Source organism: Protopterus annectens, chromosome 7.part1 (assembly GCF_019279795.1).
Source record: "Protopterus annectens isolate FY-2018-M chromosome 7.part1, PAN1.0, whole genome shotgun sequence".
Lineage (NCBI taxonomy): Eukaryota > Metazoa > Chordata > Ceratodontiformes > Protopteridae > Protopterus > Protopterus annectens.
Window position 1 is genome coordinate 364,559,743 of NC_056740.1, and position 17,144 is coordinate 364,576,886.

The 17,144-nt window shown below is 39.5% G+C and overlaps 1 protein-coding gene across 5 annotated transcripts in view; it reads left to right on the plus strand.

The window, feature by feature from the left end:
* The window catches only part of PXK (PX domain containing serine/threonine kinase like), a 1,650,359-nt gene that overhangs the window by 410,917 nt on the left and 1,222,298 nt on the right, over positions 1 to 17,144 (plus strand). For all 5 annotated transcript variants that reach the window (XM_044078801.1, XM_044078798.1, XM_044078800.1 and 2 more), the window contains exon 5: positions 13,258 to 13,335. In XM_044078801.1, coding sequence (XP_043934736.1) covers positions 13,258 to 13,335 — 78 coding nt within the window. The remainder of the gene's footprint in view (positions 1 to 13,257; positions 13,336 to 17,144) is intronic.

Consider the following 17,144-nt stretch of genomic DNA (forward strand, 5'->3'; position numbering starts at 1 on the left):
CTTCAAACAATCTAGCCTCCTTTGTTGTATTTTTCCTTCTGGGGCCGGCCCCCCAGACATATCTTCACTGTTGGAAAATCAAATTCCAGTGCTCACATATAAGTAATACTCCTTGTTGAAAGCTGATTATTTTTCCCAGAATTTTCTTAAGCTCCATCATAGCAGTTTTAGGTGGAATATAAATACATGCCAGTAGCCCCTTAGTACTACAAATCTGCCATTATCTTTGTATATTTTGTTTATCTTTTTCTATCACTATTGGAGCTCTTCTTGCAAATAATAAGTACTCCTGTTTTCCTTTGTCCCAGATATTGCATTGAATAACCACCCTGAAATCCCTTTCTTTATCAAATTCACAAATTCATTTCTTTCCAAGTGTGTCACAGCTATTTTCACTCTACATTTTTTTTAATATAGTTCAATGCTTTTTCTTTTTTGTATTTATCTGTGGGACCATTGACTTTTAAAGACATTACAAAAAGAATCACTGTATTAAAAAATTATTCCCACCTTTATGTATAATAACTTTTTTGTTAAATGTTTATTTCCAGCTTTTGTGTTATGTACATATAATGTTTGGCAGGTTGATCTTTTATATTTTTTTCTTGTAATACTCATTTGAGCCTATGTCACGTCTTACAAAACTTTTTGTATTATTAAAAGCCCTCAAACAAAAAACAAGCACACCCCCAATACCCCCTAAAACATATTAAGTTAATAACATACAAAACTGTGTACATCTTTAATTATTGAAGTTTTCCCTCCTAATTGAAATAAATGTTCCAAACTGACAGCCACAGTCATAGACTTAAGTTAACCTAAATGAAAGGTTAAGGTTATCCATGCTAAGACGCATGGTGCAGCCTGTGCTTTTTACTAAGTGCTGTTTAGTTTTGTCTTATCTTTATAGCTCTCCCAGCTGATAAACATTCAAATTCTTTCAGAGAACTTTATCTCCTAACCATTTCTCTTTATCAGGTTGTCTGCTGGAGACATGAGGACCTAATACAAAATTGCTATTAAGCATACATTTATTTGCTAGAAAAAAGCCTTATAATATTCAGTATTCTTTTCATTTATTTGCTATGTCGTAAAACTTGTTACTAGATTAAGCTAAGGGCCTTAATCCAGTTGTTCACACAAATGTTTCTTTTAACATGCTCTTTTAACCAGACTTTTCCTTTTTTTACATTACAGTGCCTACATTTCTTAAAACTGAACAAGAAGAAAGAGAGAAGAGTGAAGAAAAAAAATAGGAGCACCTGTTGTTATCCCCATTACACTTAAAAAAACTGAGAAGGCTTTACTTTATAGCATACAAATGAAGTCATGCACTAAAAAAATAGTACCATCAAGAAAAAAAATGTTTTAGTTACAGTTAACTTTCTCTCTCCTCTTTCCCCCTCCTAAGTATTTTTCCAAACATTAATGACATGAAATAGGGCATATGCTTTAGAGTCTCGTACAAGTTTAACAAAAATCCAAAAAAGTAAAATATTTCCAGATTTTCTTGTTCTGTCATGTTTCACAAATGTAATTATTGCTTTGTAATCCCACATTTATCAGTTTCCAAGTTACTGGTTTTATTTGTGTTAATCTCCATCTCCCAAATCCTGTTTCTGTTTAATTTCCAAAGTACTCTCAATTCTTTTAGTTGACTGATGTGCTTTTTTTCCTTCTCTCAAGCATTTTCCATTGAAACATTGTAGAAGGCTTCAATGGCGCAGTCTCTCTGTGGTCTTAATTACCAGAAGAAAAAGAAGTAGAATCACCTCCTGTTTCACAGCTCACTTTTTGTTGGACAAACGTTTGTATTTACTCCTCAGCATGTACTTCATCAAAAATGATTTTGTCCATCCAGGGAATAATATTTTGAGGATAGCAGAGTACAGCAGTTTGAATCTCATGCCTTCTTGACATTCCCTGAATAGTGGAATAAATTTACTCCTCATCTGTCTGGTGTATAGTGAGTAACCATTCTCCACAAACACTGCTATCTCCCACTTTTAGCAGTTTGTCCTTCTGCCCCAGTTTTGTCAGAATCACCTCCTTCTGTTGGTAGGATTGCATCTTTACTGTTAAAGGTTTAGGTTGCTTTCTCATAGCCAAGTTTGGAGCATACACATGATGTGCCTTTTCAGTTAACTCCTGCTCTGGAATACCAGTCCAGTTGCTTATTTGTGCTTCCATAAAATTGTCTATTCCTTCCAGCTTCTCTGGTACAGCAGAACATCTCAGATTTTCCCTACATGGTCTGTCCTCTAATTCTGTTATTTCTGAAACATCTCTTCTTGAGCAGTCTCATTTTCAGCCAGCCTTTTCTTCATTTTGACCTCTGATCTTTGCAGTTTTATCACCTCGTCTGAATATCTCTTTAAAGCTTCTACCATTTTTTCCAGCCTTTTGTTTGAGTTGATGTTCTTCATCAGTGTTTTGTTTAATTTAATCAGGTCTGTGCACAGTTGTCTTATACATTCCTCTAAGTTACTGGAAGGCATGTCTGGGGCTTGCAGTGCTTTTTGCTGAACAGCTGCAGTACTTTTTCCAGTCAATGTTTTTTCTCCACTTGATTTTCTTTCAAGTCCTCTGTATTTCTTTTTTCCTGGCATGCAGGCAGTGTGCTTACTAGCCAGTTGCTGAAATTTACCCAGAAATAGAAGTCCACTGTCTGTCTTTAAGTTTCTGTTTTCACACCAGGAGAAATAGAATTAAGCTGTTACTCAATGTGCAACCATCTTTGAAGTCATTTAGTTTTGCTGTTTTGGAGATTTTTCCTAGACAAGTTTTTGTACTAAGCATCTTAAAGTAGTGCTGAGTAAGTATAGTGATATTTTCCAGGTTGAAAAAGATATAAAAAATTTGCACTGTTTGTTGCAGGGATTCAGCTGCTATCTTAGACCATCACTTCTTTCCCTTTCATAACTGAATGTAGACCTGTTTTCTAACTTGGGTCTTTTTGCTGTTCATTTAGCTTAACAAGAGAGCATTGTGCTTTATGATTTTGCTGACATTTCTGTTTTTATGACAGGCTGCACAAACCTAACAAAATAGGGCAGATAATTTATTACTGTTTTATTTTACAATTCTTCCTGATTGTTGGTATGAAACCATGCACATACATGCAAGTGTACAAAATGGGTATTTGATGATCATAATTATATCACTGCTTTAGTATCCTTAGCTATATGGGTTATATCCTGCTAAGGATGTAGCAGCTAACCAGCTTCTGAAGATTAAAGGTGCCTTCAATTTGCCTAAACTGTTATCCTGTTTGAAAAGTGCTGGAGAGAGAGAGTAGTTTGGGTGCCAAGCCCTTCAGAGATCTCCTGCCATAGAGGTGCACTCCTCTTGCGGGCTTTCAAGAATCGACAGTCTGTTAATGTTTCTCTATTGCTGTGCAGATCATTTCACTTCCACATCTTACTTATTAACAGAAAACTAACTTTCTGTAAAAGTATCACTTTTAAGGTAGAAAAAAATGTAATTATAAACTGTCACATGACTTAGCATTTTTTCTCTAGGAGCATTACTTTCAACTTTTGAGGAAAAAGGTTTTTAAAACAAATTTTTTTCTGTCTAAAAGTTATGTTAAATTACGTTTGGGGACTAGGGAAGTGTTTAAACTACTGTTCTTTTTTTTGTGGAAAAATTAGTGTTTTAAATAGTTAACTGTTTCAGCAACTACTCCTTCCAGGCTTCCCTAGGTTTTAGCCATTTTTTTGTAGCTTCACCATGGAACAAGCTGCCGGTTCATTGATTCATACGTCTAGGCACAAAAAAAAAAAAAAAAATTCCAAGCAGCATTTGCCCCATCAGCAGGCTGCTTAATTGCCTCGTCCTCAGATACATGATTGATGTGGCTATTTCTGGTTCTTCAGACAAGTCATCTTTTTTCTTTGCTCCTCTGGTGTATTCTCTGCATCCACCATGTAATGGGAATTAGACACGTCCTCTGCAAGTGTTGTAGTGCCCTTGATGAGGAAGGGAGAATTATTCTTGTTGGCCTTTAAAGACAGTGCAGTGAATATGTCTCTGCTTAGCCAGACTGGGATACCTATCCCTAGGGAAGTTTTGCTGAAAAAAGTAGGTCTACGTGTTTAGAAATTCCTGTCAGAATCAAAAAGTTGGAAGACTTCTCTCTCTGCTTGTATCAGTTACTTTGTACAGGAGTGATTTTATTGTGCTTAGTGCAGGGCTTAGATTAGGCTCTTGACCCTACCGGTTGTGGTGTTACTGGTAAGAGAAAAAGGAATGTTTTATTGTTTGTGGCTGTTCAGGACATTGAACAGGAAAATTACTGTGAAGGGGCAACTTCTGTTTTCTCTCCTCAGGTTTCTGATTCTGAGTCTGAGGAAGGTGTTTGTTCTGTTAGTCCTTTGAAAGGTTTTTCTTATTGTGAAACCATAACCAGACTGTATCAGTTATTTCTGTAAAATCATAATGATCTTCCACTGCCATAAAGAAATAGTATGATTTATTGCGTCTGGATTTTCTGAACCTACACCAGTTCCTCCTGATCTTCCAGCACTGGAGGATATATTTATTACTGCTTATAACTTGCTCGATAGCCAGCCTGCTGCCCATAAGAATGCAGATAAGATTGTATAAAGTTCATCAGTCTTTTCCTAATCCCAGATCAGAGCCAACAGTGATTTCATTGGTTAATCCAGCTGCTGCTATACATGTAGTATATGCTAACACCCCCCCCCAAAAAAAAAAGGATGGGAAAGCCTTTTGTAAGATTTAGAAAAAGCTGTGTTCTTCTGCAACCCTTATTTTTAGAATTCTTAATTGTCAAGCTAGCATGTTAAAATTAATGATTACTTTGAGAATATGAAGAACATTACACCATTGTTTCCCTTGTCTGGGGAAAAATCATGGTTGTGTAATCTTATTGCTTCTGTGTCGTGACTAAATATTCTTTGAAGTTTGCTTATGATTCAGCTGATGCCACCTCCAGAGCTGCTGCTACTGAAACTGTTAAGAGGTTTGCTAGGTTGCCCACTCAAAACCTTTCTGAGGATGTAAAAACTGAAATTTTGAATTCTCCCTTAGATAGAAAGGTTGCATTTGAGCCATCTGCTGCAGAGGTCCTTAAAAGTATGATGAAAGAGTGAAGCTGATTCAGGGAGTTTCTCAGATTGTTCAGCCTTCTATCTTCAAATTTGTCAAGGTTTTTACAGCTCTCTCTGCAATATTTTATGAAAAGCAGATATAGCTAACTACTGACCAGCAGACTTAAAAATTGATTCCCACTCCTCATTTCTTGATACACTGGAAAATATTAGGGTACAACCTAACACCCTAATCATGGGCGATCTCTCAACTACCCCACCATTAACTGGGAAAATTACTCCTGTACAAATTCTTGTGCTCAACGTTTTCTGGAATTTATAAATTCCAGTGCCTTGGATCAACTTATCCACACCCCCACCAGGGGCAGCAATATCCTAGACATGGTCATTACCAACATGGGCAACCAGTGTTCCACACCAGAGGTCAGTTCCTCGTTGGTCAGATCCAACCACAAGCAAATCACCCTAGACATAAACATCCCAGCCCCACCCCCATTAGGGAAACCACATAAAACATTTCTCCAAAGCCAACTTCATGCTTCTTAAGACAGAAGTGGCAAACTTCACGACACCCATGCTGATGGACAATAGAGATACGACTGCTGAATCCTATACATTTGCACTTTAATAAGCACTTACACGAGTGCATGGATTGTGCAATCCCTAACAGAACCAAGATGCTATCCTCCAAAAAAAGGAAGCCAATCTGGTGGTCCCATGCTATAAACAAACTCTACAACAGAAGAAAGAAACTGTTGCAAAAAAGAGTAAAATCCCATGATTGGAAGAACTCCGTGGTCAGCCTCAGTAAGAAGCTGAGATCCCTCATAAAATCCTTCAAAGCTAGTTACGAAAACAAAATCGCCACTGATTCTAAAGACAACCACAAAGCATTCTATAGCTATGTCAAGAGTCTCAATGGCAACACTCAGATCTGCTCTGAGTTACAGCACAGTGGCACTAAATATACAGAACCAACTGATATTGCCAACATCCTGGCAGATAGGTTCAGTGCTAACTTTACCCCTCTCTCATCCCTTAAAGGGCCCATCTCTATACCGGAAGAATGCAAACTACCTGTAGTCATGGCTACACAGGTAAAAAACACACTCTCCAAAGCCAAGAACACAGCATCCATGGGACCTGACAACATCCCAGGCTGCATTCTACATGAACTACAGAACAAAGTGGCACCCCACCTAAGTACCATGTTCAATCATAGCCTCACCTCAGGCTTTGTACCCACTGGATGGTGCACAGCAACAGTTATCTCACTCCACAAAGGGGGAGCCACCATGGACCCCGGGAACTACCACCCCATTAGCTTGACGAGCCTGGTCTGCAAGGCTATGGAGTGTATCATAATGGAACTTATAAACAATGACATTGGTAATCTCCAAACTCTGGACCCTACCCAGTTCGGGTTTGTAAAAGGCAGATCATGTCTCCTAAACCTGATAGACTTCTTTGAAGCGGTCAACAAAGCTGTAGATGTTAGGGTAAGGTGGTACACACAGCCTATCTAGATCTCACCAAGGCTTTCGACACCATCCCCCACTCTGGACAAACTCACTAAACTAGGAATAAATCCCTATGTCACAAGATGGGTTGCCAACTGGCTCACTGACCGAACCCACACTGTGAAAGTAGCAGACTCTAAATCCAACTTCAGACCACTGATAAGTGGAGTACCACAGGGTTCAGTCCTGGGTCCTCTCTGAAGTACAGGCTAACACAGAAGGTCTTTGGCTAACAAAGTTTGCAGATGACTGCAAACTAGGAGCCGTAATCAAATCTCCTAACGATGTGGACATCCTACTAAAGGGCCTCACTGAGACAGATGCCTGGTGTCAAAGCCATGGCCTCAAGCTCAATGCCAAGAAGTGCATTGTCATCCCTTTTGGTAAAAACTATTTACCCATGAACTACCACATAGGCGGTAGTCTACTTAACACCGAAAGTGTGATGAGACCTTGGGATACAGGTGGACAGTAGTCTCTCCTTTGATAATCACATTGCCACAGTAGTCAGGAAATCCTTCTACGTGGCACACCTTATCACAAAAGGTTTCTCATCCAGGAAAAGAGGTCATTGTTCCCCTCTACTCATCACTCATTAGACCCATTATAGAGTACAACACCCCTTTTGTTATGTACCTCACAAGACATCTGCAACAACTGGAAAGGCCACAGAAATACCTCACAAAGAGGATTACTGGCTTCAAACAAATGCCCTACGCAGACAGTCTCAAAAAACTCCAGCTTTACTCATTCGCATATCGCCTACTCAGACGCGATCTCTGCCTAACATACAAAGCTATGTCAAACCCAGAGCTGTTGGACATGCTCCACGTAAAGAAATCCCAATCCCTCCGAGCTACACGCTCTAGGACCTAAACCTTGTCTCCATAATAAACAGACCATGCTGGAGGGAGAGATTCCTATCTCAGAGACTTCCCATACTCTGGAACAAACTACCTATCTATATCAAACAAAGCTCCTAATTAGCACTCTTCAAGAAAAATCTTGATGATTGGATGGGAGATGGGAAATTCTGTGGCTCTGCTTGACAACGGCACAGGAAAATAATTTTCTTGGGTGGCAAAAGCCAGGGTACTGTTTTGCTAGGCTTGTGTAGGCCCTAGGGCCAATAGCCTAGTATCTATATATGAACCTAATGGCAAAGGGAATCCAAAAATAAAGGAGCCCACCAGAAACACAGTGTAACAAATCAGAATTATTAACTGTAGACCCCTCCAGACAAGTTTCTAATTCTTCTCAAAAATCTGGCCCTTCATTTCTGTCTTTGACAAAGTAGATTCAGGTAAATTGGATTGGAGGGTTATTCATTAGGGATACAGATAGCAGTGGGAATCGCTCTCTTCTTTTCAGAGAATTCCTGTTCATCTGCTAGATCAAACTTGCTTTCCCCTCCTGTCATTATACTTCTCCTAACTTGGGGTGATAGAAGCTGTCCTTGTTCCTTGAAAAGAAGGTGTTTATTCAGTAGTGTTTCTGTTGCCAAAGAAAGAAGCCTCGTGAAGTCTAATCCTAGATCTTTCTATTCTAAACCAGTTTTTGAAGGCTCCAAAGTCCTAAACGTTATCCCTTTATGATCGGTTACCTGCCATGCCCCATTTATGTCTTTTAGTAACCCTAGATTTAAAAGACAGCTGTCACATTCCTGCAGTCCAAGATTTCAAATGCTTCTTAAGGTTTTCAGTTGTCTTGGTCACACTTTCAGTTCTCTGCATTACCCTATGGGTTATCCACTGCTCCAAGGGTGTTTACAAGTGTCTATATCCAGTGATGGCTTACTACAACCTGCAAGGCATTCTCATTTTATCTTATTTTGACAATGTGCTTATCATAGCAGAGTCTTTTTTGATGCGTCAGGAATCTCTCCCTGGGTGAGTGGTCTCTTGCATATACTAGGGTTTCAGGAGAGCATCCAGATGTCTTGTATGACTCCTTTTTGCAGATTTGTTTTCCTGGGGTGTCTGCTAGATACCTCAGTTCAAAGAGCTTTTCATCCACAGGAAAAAGTAGATTTATATCAAGATCTTTTCCTGAGTTTTTTTCTCACTCAAACCAAGACCTCAGTAAGGGAATTTTTCAGGATACTAGAATTCATGTAGCCATACTCCACATGAGAAAAAAATTCACTGGTACCTAAAATCACTATGGTCCCCAACCTCAGCATCCCCTGACATTTCAGATTCCTGGTTTGGGAATTATGAAAGGGAACTCCTTTGGTGGAGACACCAGTTTGTCTGAATCACAGTCTCATATTTTCAATTCCGTCTGTAACACAGTCTGTAACTACAGACTGCTCAGACTTTGCTTGGGATGCAGTGTCTATGGGAGTAAAAGTGCACGGTAGCAGAAAAGATAGGCCAAAGCATATAAGTGTGAAATAGATTTAGGCAGTAATAAGTGCTCTCACCTCTTTCAATCATCTTTGGATCCAAGAAGTGATTACAGACAACACCACAGTAATATGGTACATAGACCATCGTGGGAACCACATCTTATGCCATGTGCACAGTAGCCATGATAGCCTGGGATGTAGCTTTTCAGCACTCTCTCTCTCTCTCTAGCTCTCTCTCTGCAGTCATCTTAGATTCTGTCAGAGCAAAGTTTTGTGCAGACAAGCTAAGCAGGACCAGGACAGACCCTCATAAATGGAATCAAAATCAGGTGGTCTTTCAGGAATTGATCCAGCTATGGGTAACATCTCAGGTAGATCTATTTGCCTTTATTTACAACAATCAGTTGGCAAAATTCTACAGCAGGACTCCATGCAAAAGGCATGGAAAACAGATGCATTCCCTTTGACTTGGATAGGAATACTCCTGTATGCTTTTCCACCTTTTCCTTTGTAAAAATACAGAAGAACTCTAAGAATATCATTATGATGACTCCCTTCTGGCTCAGGCAACAGTGGTTCTTCCTTCTTTTGGAAATGGCCATGAGCAGTAACCACAGCCTTCCTTACAGACCTGAGACTCTGCCTACTCAAGCAGGACATGGGATGCTCGATACATCTCAACTCAAAATAATTTTACCTCACTACCTGGATGATAGTCTCAATACCTTTTCAGACCCTACTTTTTGAGGATGTGCAGCAGGTATTAAAGGAGACAAGAAAACCTGCTGTTAGGAAACTATATTAGCAAATGGAAACAATTTTCTGCTTGGTGACAAGACAAGTACCAGGATCCTTTTAAGGGTAGTATTCTTCTGGTTCTGCAAGATTTATGTAACTTATTATCCACTACCTCTCTTACTCCTGTATCAGATTAATTTGTTAACAGTGTTAGTGTCTGCCCACTGATCCTTTCCTTTTAATTCATTACTATGTCAGCATTTTTTGAAAAGGGTTTTGCATACTAAGCCTATTATAAAAAAAAAAAAAAAAGTTGGCTGCTCCTTGGCATCTTATATCTATCTTAGAAAAACATACTCTTGCTCCTTTTGAACCAACTCGTCAGGCTGATTTGAAGTTCTTAAAATGGAAAATAGTTTTGCTGATTACTCTGACTTCTGCAAAAGATTATCTGAGTTGTAAGCTCTTATGGTAGGCCAGTATTGTCTCTCTCTTCCTCAGAGATAATGTTTCAAAAATCATGGAGAGATATATTCATTGTCAACTACTTGATCATCTCCTTCAAAACCACCTACTATCAGATAGCCAGCATGGCTTTAGGCCATTTCACAGTACAACAGCAGCACTCCTATCCTTTTCAGAATACATTAATAAAAACCGTAACAATAACTTACTGTCCTCAGCCCTCTTTATTGACCTCTCTAAGGCGTTTGACATGGTGAATCACCAGCTATTGTTAGATATACTTAAATCCCTGTCATTAGTCACCCAGACAGTCAAGTGGTTTAAGTCCTACCTAGGAAATAGACAGCAAGCAGTCCTCTGGGACAAATTATCCACTCAGCTCCTTATCTCTCTTGGGAGTCCCACAAGGCTCTATTCTGGGACCTCTACTCTTTTTACTATTTTCATTAATGATCTGAAAACATCCCTTCCACAAACCACCCACCTGTATACAATATGCAGATGACTCAACATTAATATGTAATGCCTCCTCGCCCGCAGAACTTCAAACCAATACCCAAAAAGTATTTACCTTAGTTGAAAACTGGTTCCATCAACGCTGTCTTCTACTTAACCCTAAAAAAAACAAACTACTGCTGTTCACTCCCACTCAGAAGTCCCCTGCTATTAACTTCACAATTGTATCTAATAATGGTACTGAAATAGCTCCGGACATGACCGCCAAACTTTTAGGTGTAACAATTGATCATAATCTCAGCTTTGACACACATAAACCCATCTATTAAATCAGTTAATAGAAAACTTGATTTCCTTTATAGACTTAAACCCTTTCTCACAGCTTCAGCAAGGACTATTATTACCCAAACTCACTTAATCTCCACCCTTCTCTATGCCTCCCCAATTTTTACAAACCTCTCCAAAAGCAGTATCAATAAATTGGCAACATCTTATAACAGCATAGCCAGATTTGCCACTGGTGCCCCATTTAGAACCCATCACTGCCAAAATCTTAAAATACTAGTATGGCTGGAATTGCAAAGTCAGCTTCTTATCCAGCAACTTACTATCATTCATAAGATCATGCATCACCCCACAAATACTCCCATACTCTGTAACCTTATCAGCCCATATAAAAACCTTACAACCCTACGATCAGCCAATAGGGTACTAGTATCCACCTTAAAATTCAACAACAAATTTGGGGATTGCCTGTTTACTAACTCTGTTGGTAACACTTGGAACAAACGTCCAAGTGAACTAACATCCCTTTCATTCACCCCACTTTTCAAGAAGCAACTAAGAATCTTCCTAAAATCACAATGGCTATGCCCTTGCACCAATCCAGACTGATACTATTGCACCAATCCAGACTGATACTATTGCACCAATCCGGACTGATACTATCACCTCTTGCCTGACCTCCTTTGTTTTATCTCTATGTATTCTATGAAAGAAACTCTGTTCCCGTGGAACCAATATATTAATAAACCTTCTGTTGCTTTGATCCTTCTCTGTCTGTTCTACTGAAAAAGTACACAACCTATATATGTAAAAAAAAAAATTGGATCTGTTTTTAAAATGTTTTTACTTATGTCTGATAATAATTGTATCTCTTAAATGTTATAATTTAATTGCTATGGAAGTGTTGTACTTGCTTTTGGATCTTTTCTCCCCGGGCCTGTGCTCAAAATGGACATATATCCAGTTGGACTATCCCGGTCAACAAATGTAAAATAAATAAATAAAATAAATAAATTCTTCAAAATCAAAATTTTCCTTTATGCCTGTAATTATATCTGACTTTACTTTGAGCCAAGCTATGAACCTACCTGTTTTCTTTCCAGAGCTTTAAATGAGGGAGAAAAGGTCATCCATGCTCTGGATGTCACAGACAGCTCTGATATCATGGCAGAACTAAAACTTTTAGAAACTCTGATCAATTATTCATTCCTTATGAAAGCAAGAACAACTTGTAACAAAGCAGACTATCTCGAAATGATTGTCTCATGGTATTACCTATTACTGACCACAGTAAAGCAATCCAAGCAGGGTCAAGGCTCACCCTATGAGGCTATCTATAATCTAACCTTTTCCAAAAAGCCACAGAAGTATTTTAGAAGCAGTAGCTTGGTCATGTGTCCATACCTTCAGAAAGCACTGCAAACTAGGTTCCTTTTCCAGGTCTAGGGCAGACATTCTCCACGGACTCCTGACCCTCGTCCTTCCTCCTCTCAGTTAGTATAAGCTTAGTAGTCTACCCATACAGCTATGGCTACTGCAACAATAATCAAATAATGAACGAAATACAGTTGTGTAGATGTTTGATTGGTCATTAATGGAGTACCCACTCCCTCCCTCTGTCCCCCTTATTATTGTATGTTTTTTATTGTCAGTGTGAAGACATTCCTTTTAGTTTCCTACCATTTACCTTTTCAAAGCTACAGCCTCCATCCCTCAGTTGGCACGAAAGCTCTGAAGGGCTTGGCACCCAAACTACTCATTTTATTTACCTTTGTTGAGACTGGTTAACTGTTTCAGTACACAAAATTTGCTTTGGTGGCTGGCTTGCTGTTCTATCCTAAGCAAGATGTAACAGCTGTAGCTAAGGCTACTGCAGCAGTGACCATTGAGATGTCCGTTGTTAGAGTAAGTTTACTTACACAACTGTACTTTCTGCTGTATTTTTGTAGTATGTTCCATGTTACCTCACGGAAGCAGCTGTACTGAATACTGCAGTTTCAGAAAGCATTTTTAATTAAATTATTTCTGCAGTATATGCTTCAAAGTTATGCAGCTGTAAAACAAATGTTGCAGTAGTTACATTTAGTGTAATGAGGATTTTAACTTGGGTGCAAAACTTGTATACTTTTGCTTCCTGGTTTGCACAGTCTCCAATCACATTGGTGTTATGTTTAACTGATTATTGTACCTTGCTGTACAGGGTTTTGTTTGATAATTATACCCTGAGATTGGCATCCTTACCTTGTTAGCAAATAAGTAAATATAGAAATGTTAATTTCTTGTACAGGAACTTATCATTGCATGACATGAAAAATGTTTACATTTTTTAGCCATATTCTTTCTTGACCTCTTCTCCCATTTTTTCCAGAAATAGCTTTGCAACAGGTTTCAATGTTTTTTCGTTCAGAACCAAACTGGGAAGTCATAGAACCATTGAAGGATTTTGGTGAGTAATGGCTTTACATTTTTATGATTTATAAATGAACTGTCCATGAAATCTTACAGTATGTATTTTTACTATGCAGCTAGAGAGTAACACTGAATTATGCAAAATAGGAATGTTTCTTCCTTTGTTCATTTGAAGGTAGAACAGTGATGCTTTAGATTTCATAACCACAGCGTGCCTGTCTAACAGTTAATTACATCATTTATTCATGGTGGTGCTCTCAGCAGAATGCTAATGATGTCTTTGATGCAAAGGGTTTCAGTGTGTTACCACTGCTGCAGAAGCCCGTATTTATATCTGCTGGAGTGAGTTGAAATGCGTTCATAAGTACGAAAGTTGTTTAAATCAAGATCATGTTAACAGCTGAAGTATGACCTCAGTGAATCAGAAGGACATTATTATATATTCATATTTGACTTTGACAAGGTTTTTTTTTGTTTGCTTTCCTAGACCACATATTTATTAGGAACCTGAATATGCAACACTTCCCTAGAAAAACTTTTATTGCTGGTTGTACATAGTGTGTGAAGCTGAAACATTTGGCAGAAAAGAACGGTACATGTTCTTCTTAGTCAGTGTTGCAGTACTAATTTTTGGGTCTTCCTGCCCTGCAGAAGCCCTCAACTGGCCCAATTTCCAGTCTCTCTGTATCATCCCTAGCTGATGCCTGTCTGTAGATGGACAATCTGGATGTCAGGGTATAAGAAGGGCATCCATCAGCACCATCTTCATTTCTTACTAGCCATGCTGTCTAATGTGCTTCATGTGCGTTCAGTATGGTTGCAGTCCATTGGTTGGCAGATGTTTCCAGAGAAACTTCTTCTCCTTCCAGTCATATAAGTACCCCATTGGGGAAATATTTCTTTTAATTTAATATTCAGAAAAGTAAATGATTGCTTGCTAAAAATTTGGAAAGAAAATCCCACCTAAAGATTTTAACTCATTTTGTCTGTTCTGCTTGGGGCCTCAGCACAGAATCTCTAACTGTCCTGATTGTGCAAAATTCCATGTGAAAACTCTCAAATGTAGGGCTGAGGTACATGCCATGTCCATATAGAGTCCTCTTCACCTTCTTTAGTGATGTCACAATCCACTGCTACTTCAGGACCTCTGCAGACCTTGGCATCCACTAGCATCATTCCAAAGAAATAGAAAGACAAAAAGGCAAAGGACACTGATATTTCTGAAAAAGCTCCAACTGCCACTCTGAAGTAGACTGACCTAAGTGAGTCACACTTGCACTTCCCTGGTTTACCGACAACCTAGGTGAGACTACTTTGCAGCCCCCTGATCTGGTGACTCCTATGCCCGAACCCTGTGGCAAGACCCCCTTGGGAGGCTGCCATGATTCTGGCTTACCTTCAAATGCCACCATGGCTTATGTGTTTGTCAAGTCTGAGGTCACTCTGCTGGCCATAGACACAGTGTGGATATCAGAAACTATCATGGGAGACTGTCTTCCCTGACTATCAAAGTCACAGCCAAAGCTGGGGTCAGACAACCACAACCTTGGACCACCCCTTTAAAATGGACAACCAAACTGAAGTGAATTGCTTCATTTGCTTTGCCATCACCTCTGCCACCTCTTCTCAGACCAAAGTCCAAGACCTCATTAAAATAGCACAGAAGTTTAATCTAGAGAGTCCTCTTAGTCTTCCACCTCAGAGGCCCCACCATCTAAAAGGAGCAGGGAAGTAGCTGTTCAGGAACAGGAAGATTCATCTAGCTCTGAGGATGTGAAGGAATTGCCTTACTCTGACCACTTACCACCGCAAACAGACTCAGTGACCCACACTGGTCACCTCAGCCCCCCTCCCAGGAAGTTTCCTTTGGGGATGCCTTACATAGAATGAAGGAGGCTTCCATTTGGGAAAATAAGCAGTTCTCCCCGTCCCAGACCCACTACAGGGAACTGCTAAGTTTACTTTCACCCAGACCACTGGATATTCTTCCAGTCCATATTGTATTGGACAATGTCTTCAAAGACGTAGCTCTACACTTGACTTTTTCTACCCCCTGTTCTTAGGAAATCAGACAGGTTTTACAGACTGCGTGAAACTCAAACACCTCTGTAAAAAAATCTGAAGGCTGAGCCTACTGTTGTCTCCAGTGAAACCACAAAGGGTAGAAGTAAAGGACCAGCAAGACATCACATGCCTAATCACAGAGAAAGAAGATTACTAGACAGATTTGAGAAGAAAGCCTGTGCCTCTTCCATGCTGTGGCAATAAGAGCTTTGAATTGTCAATTCCATATACTAAGATACCATGAATCTCTGCAAGACGAAATGCTAGCTAAAGTAGACTCTGTTGTGGATAGAACCTTATCCAAGAAAGTCCAGAAGATAACCAGAGAAATTTACAAGTCTCCAAACACTCTATAAAAAGTGGCAATGATGCCTTATATGCTTCTTGCAAAGCAGCTGCCTCAGGTTCTGTTATTTACAGACATGCATTGCTCAGGACTTAGCCCCTGTAAGATCATGTAAAGGCTGAGCTGCTAGATGCCCTATTAAACAAGGAATTCCTTTTTGGTCCTCCAGCTGAACAATTTTTTGAGAAACTGGACAAAAAAGGAAAGCAAATTAAAACTGTGAAAGAATTTTACCTTTCTCTGACTCCCGGCGTACAGTAGGAATTACCCTTCAAAACCTTGGCCTTCCCACCTAGACAAGACAAGGAGAGGCCTCCTAGGAGATGCCAAATTGAATGCTCACAAAGGGTAAGGATGCTTACCTCCATGTGCCATCCCTTCCAAGCCAGTGGAAATCCAAAGAACCCACCTAGCACTGAGAGCAGTTGTGACTGTTCTACCACACCCTTCCTTACTCCTTCCCATCCCTTCCAAACCTCTAACAGGAAGACTCTTCTCCTTCCTAAACCAGTGGAAATCCATTGCAAAGAACCAGCGACGACTCAGCATCTTAGAGAAAAGGTACTATGTTGAATTCAGAGAAATACCACTCATCTTAGGCATTCAAAAACAACCAAAACAGCAATAAAGCCTCTTATCACATGTCCTCAGGGAGCTACTTTACCAAGGGTCCATCCAGGCTGTCCCTCCAGAACAAAAAAAAGGGTTCTACTCAAGGATTTTTTTCTAGTCCCAAGAAAAGAAGGGTCTTTGAGAAATGTCTTGAACCTCTCGGAGCTAAACAAGTTCCTCAATATCCCAAAATTCAAAATGCTTATATTGCAGAAATTACTGCAATGATTTTTCAAGATGCTTTCATGGTTACCATAGACCTAAAGGATGCTTGCCTCCATGTCCCAGTAGCAGATAGTCACAAAAGGTACCTATGATTTGTGGAAACCGTTTCCCACTTCCAGTTCTGTGCTTTCCCTTATTTTAATTTCTCCAAATCTTTTGGGCTTCTAGTACCATGACTGGAATGGACACCATTCCTAAGTCATAGTACGATTAAAGTTCATGAAATTAGTATTGTTTCAGTCTTTGATATCAGCCAAAGGTGTTCTTCTCATCTCCCGCAATGTGCCCAGTAATGACTCCTGCAATTCATATGGGGTTAAATGGAATGTTAACATATCTAAATATGATTGTAGATTATTTTTTATAAGACCCGTTGCTCCTACTACTATTGGGGCTGTCTGGGTATTTTTCTTACACATTGCTCCCATTTCTGCCTGCAGATCCTGATATTTTCTGACTTTGTGTCTCTCTGTACGCAACACACTGTAGTCACTGGGTGTGACAATTTCAATGATCAATGCTACTTTTATATTCTTTTTATGGACCACTATGTCTGGTTTTCTAGCATCTATCTTTTGAACTGTTGGTAAAGGGTGTTT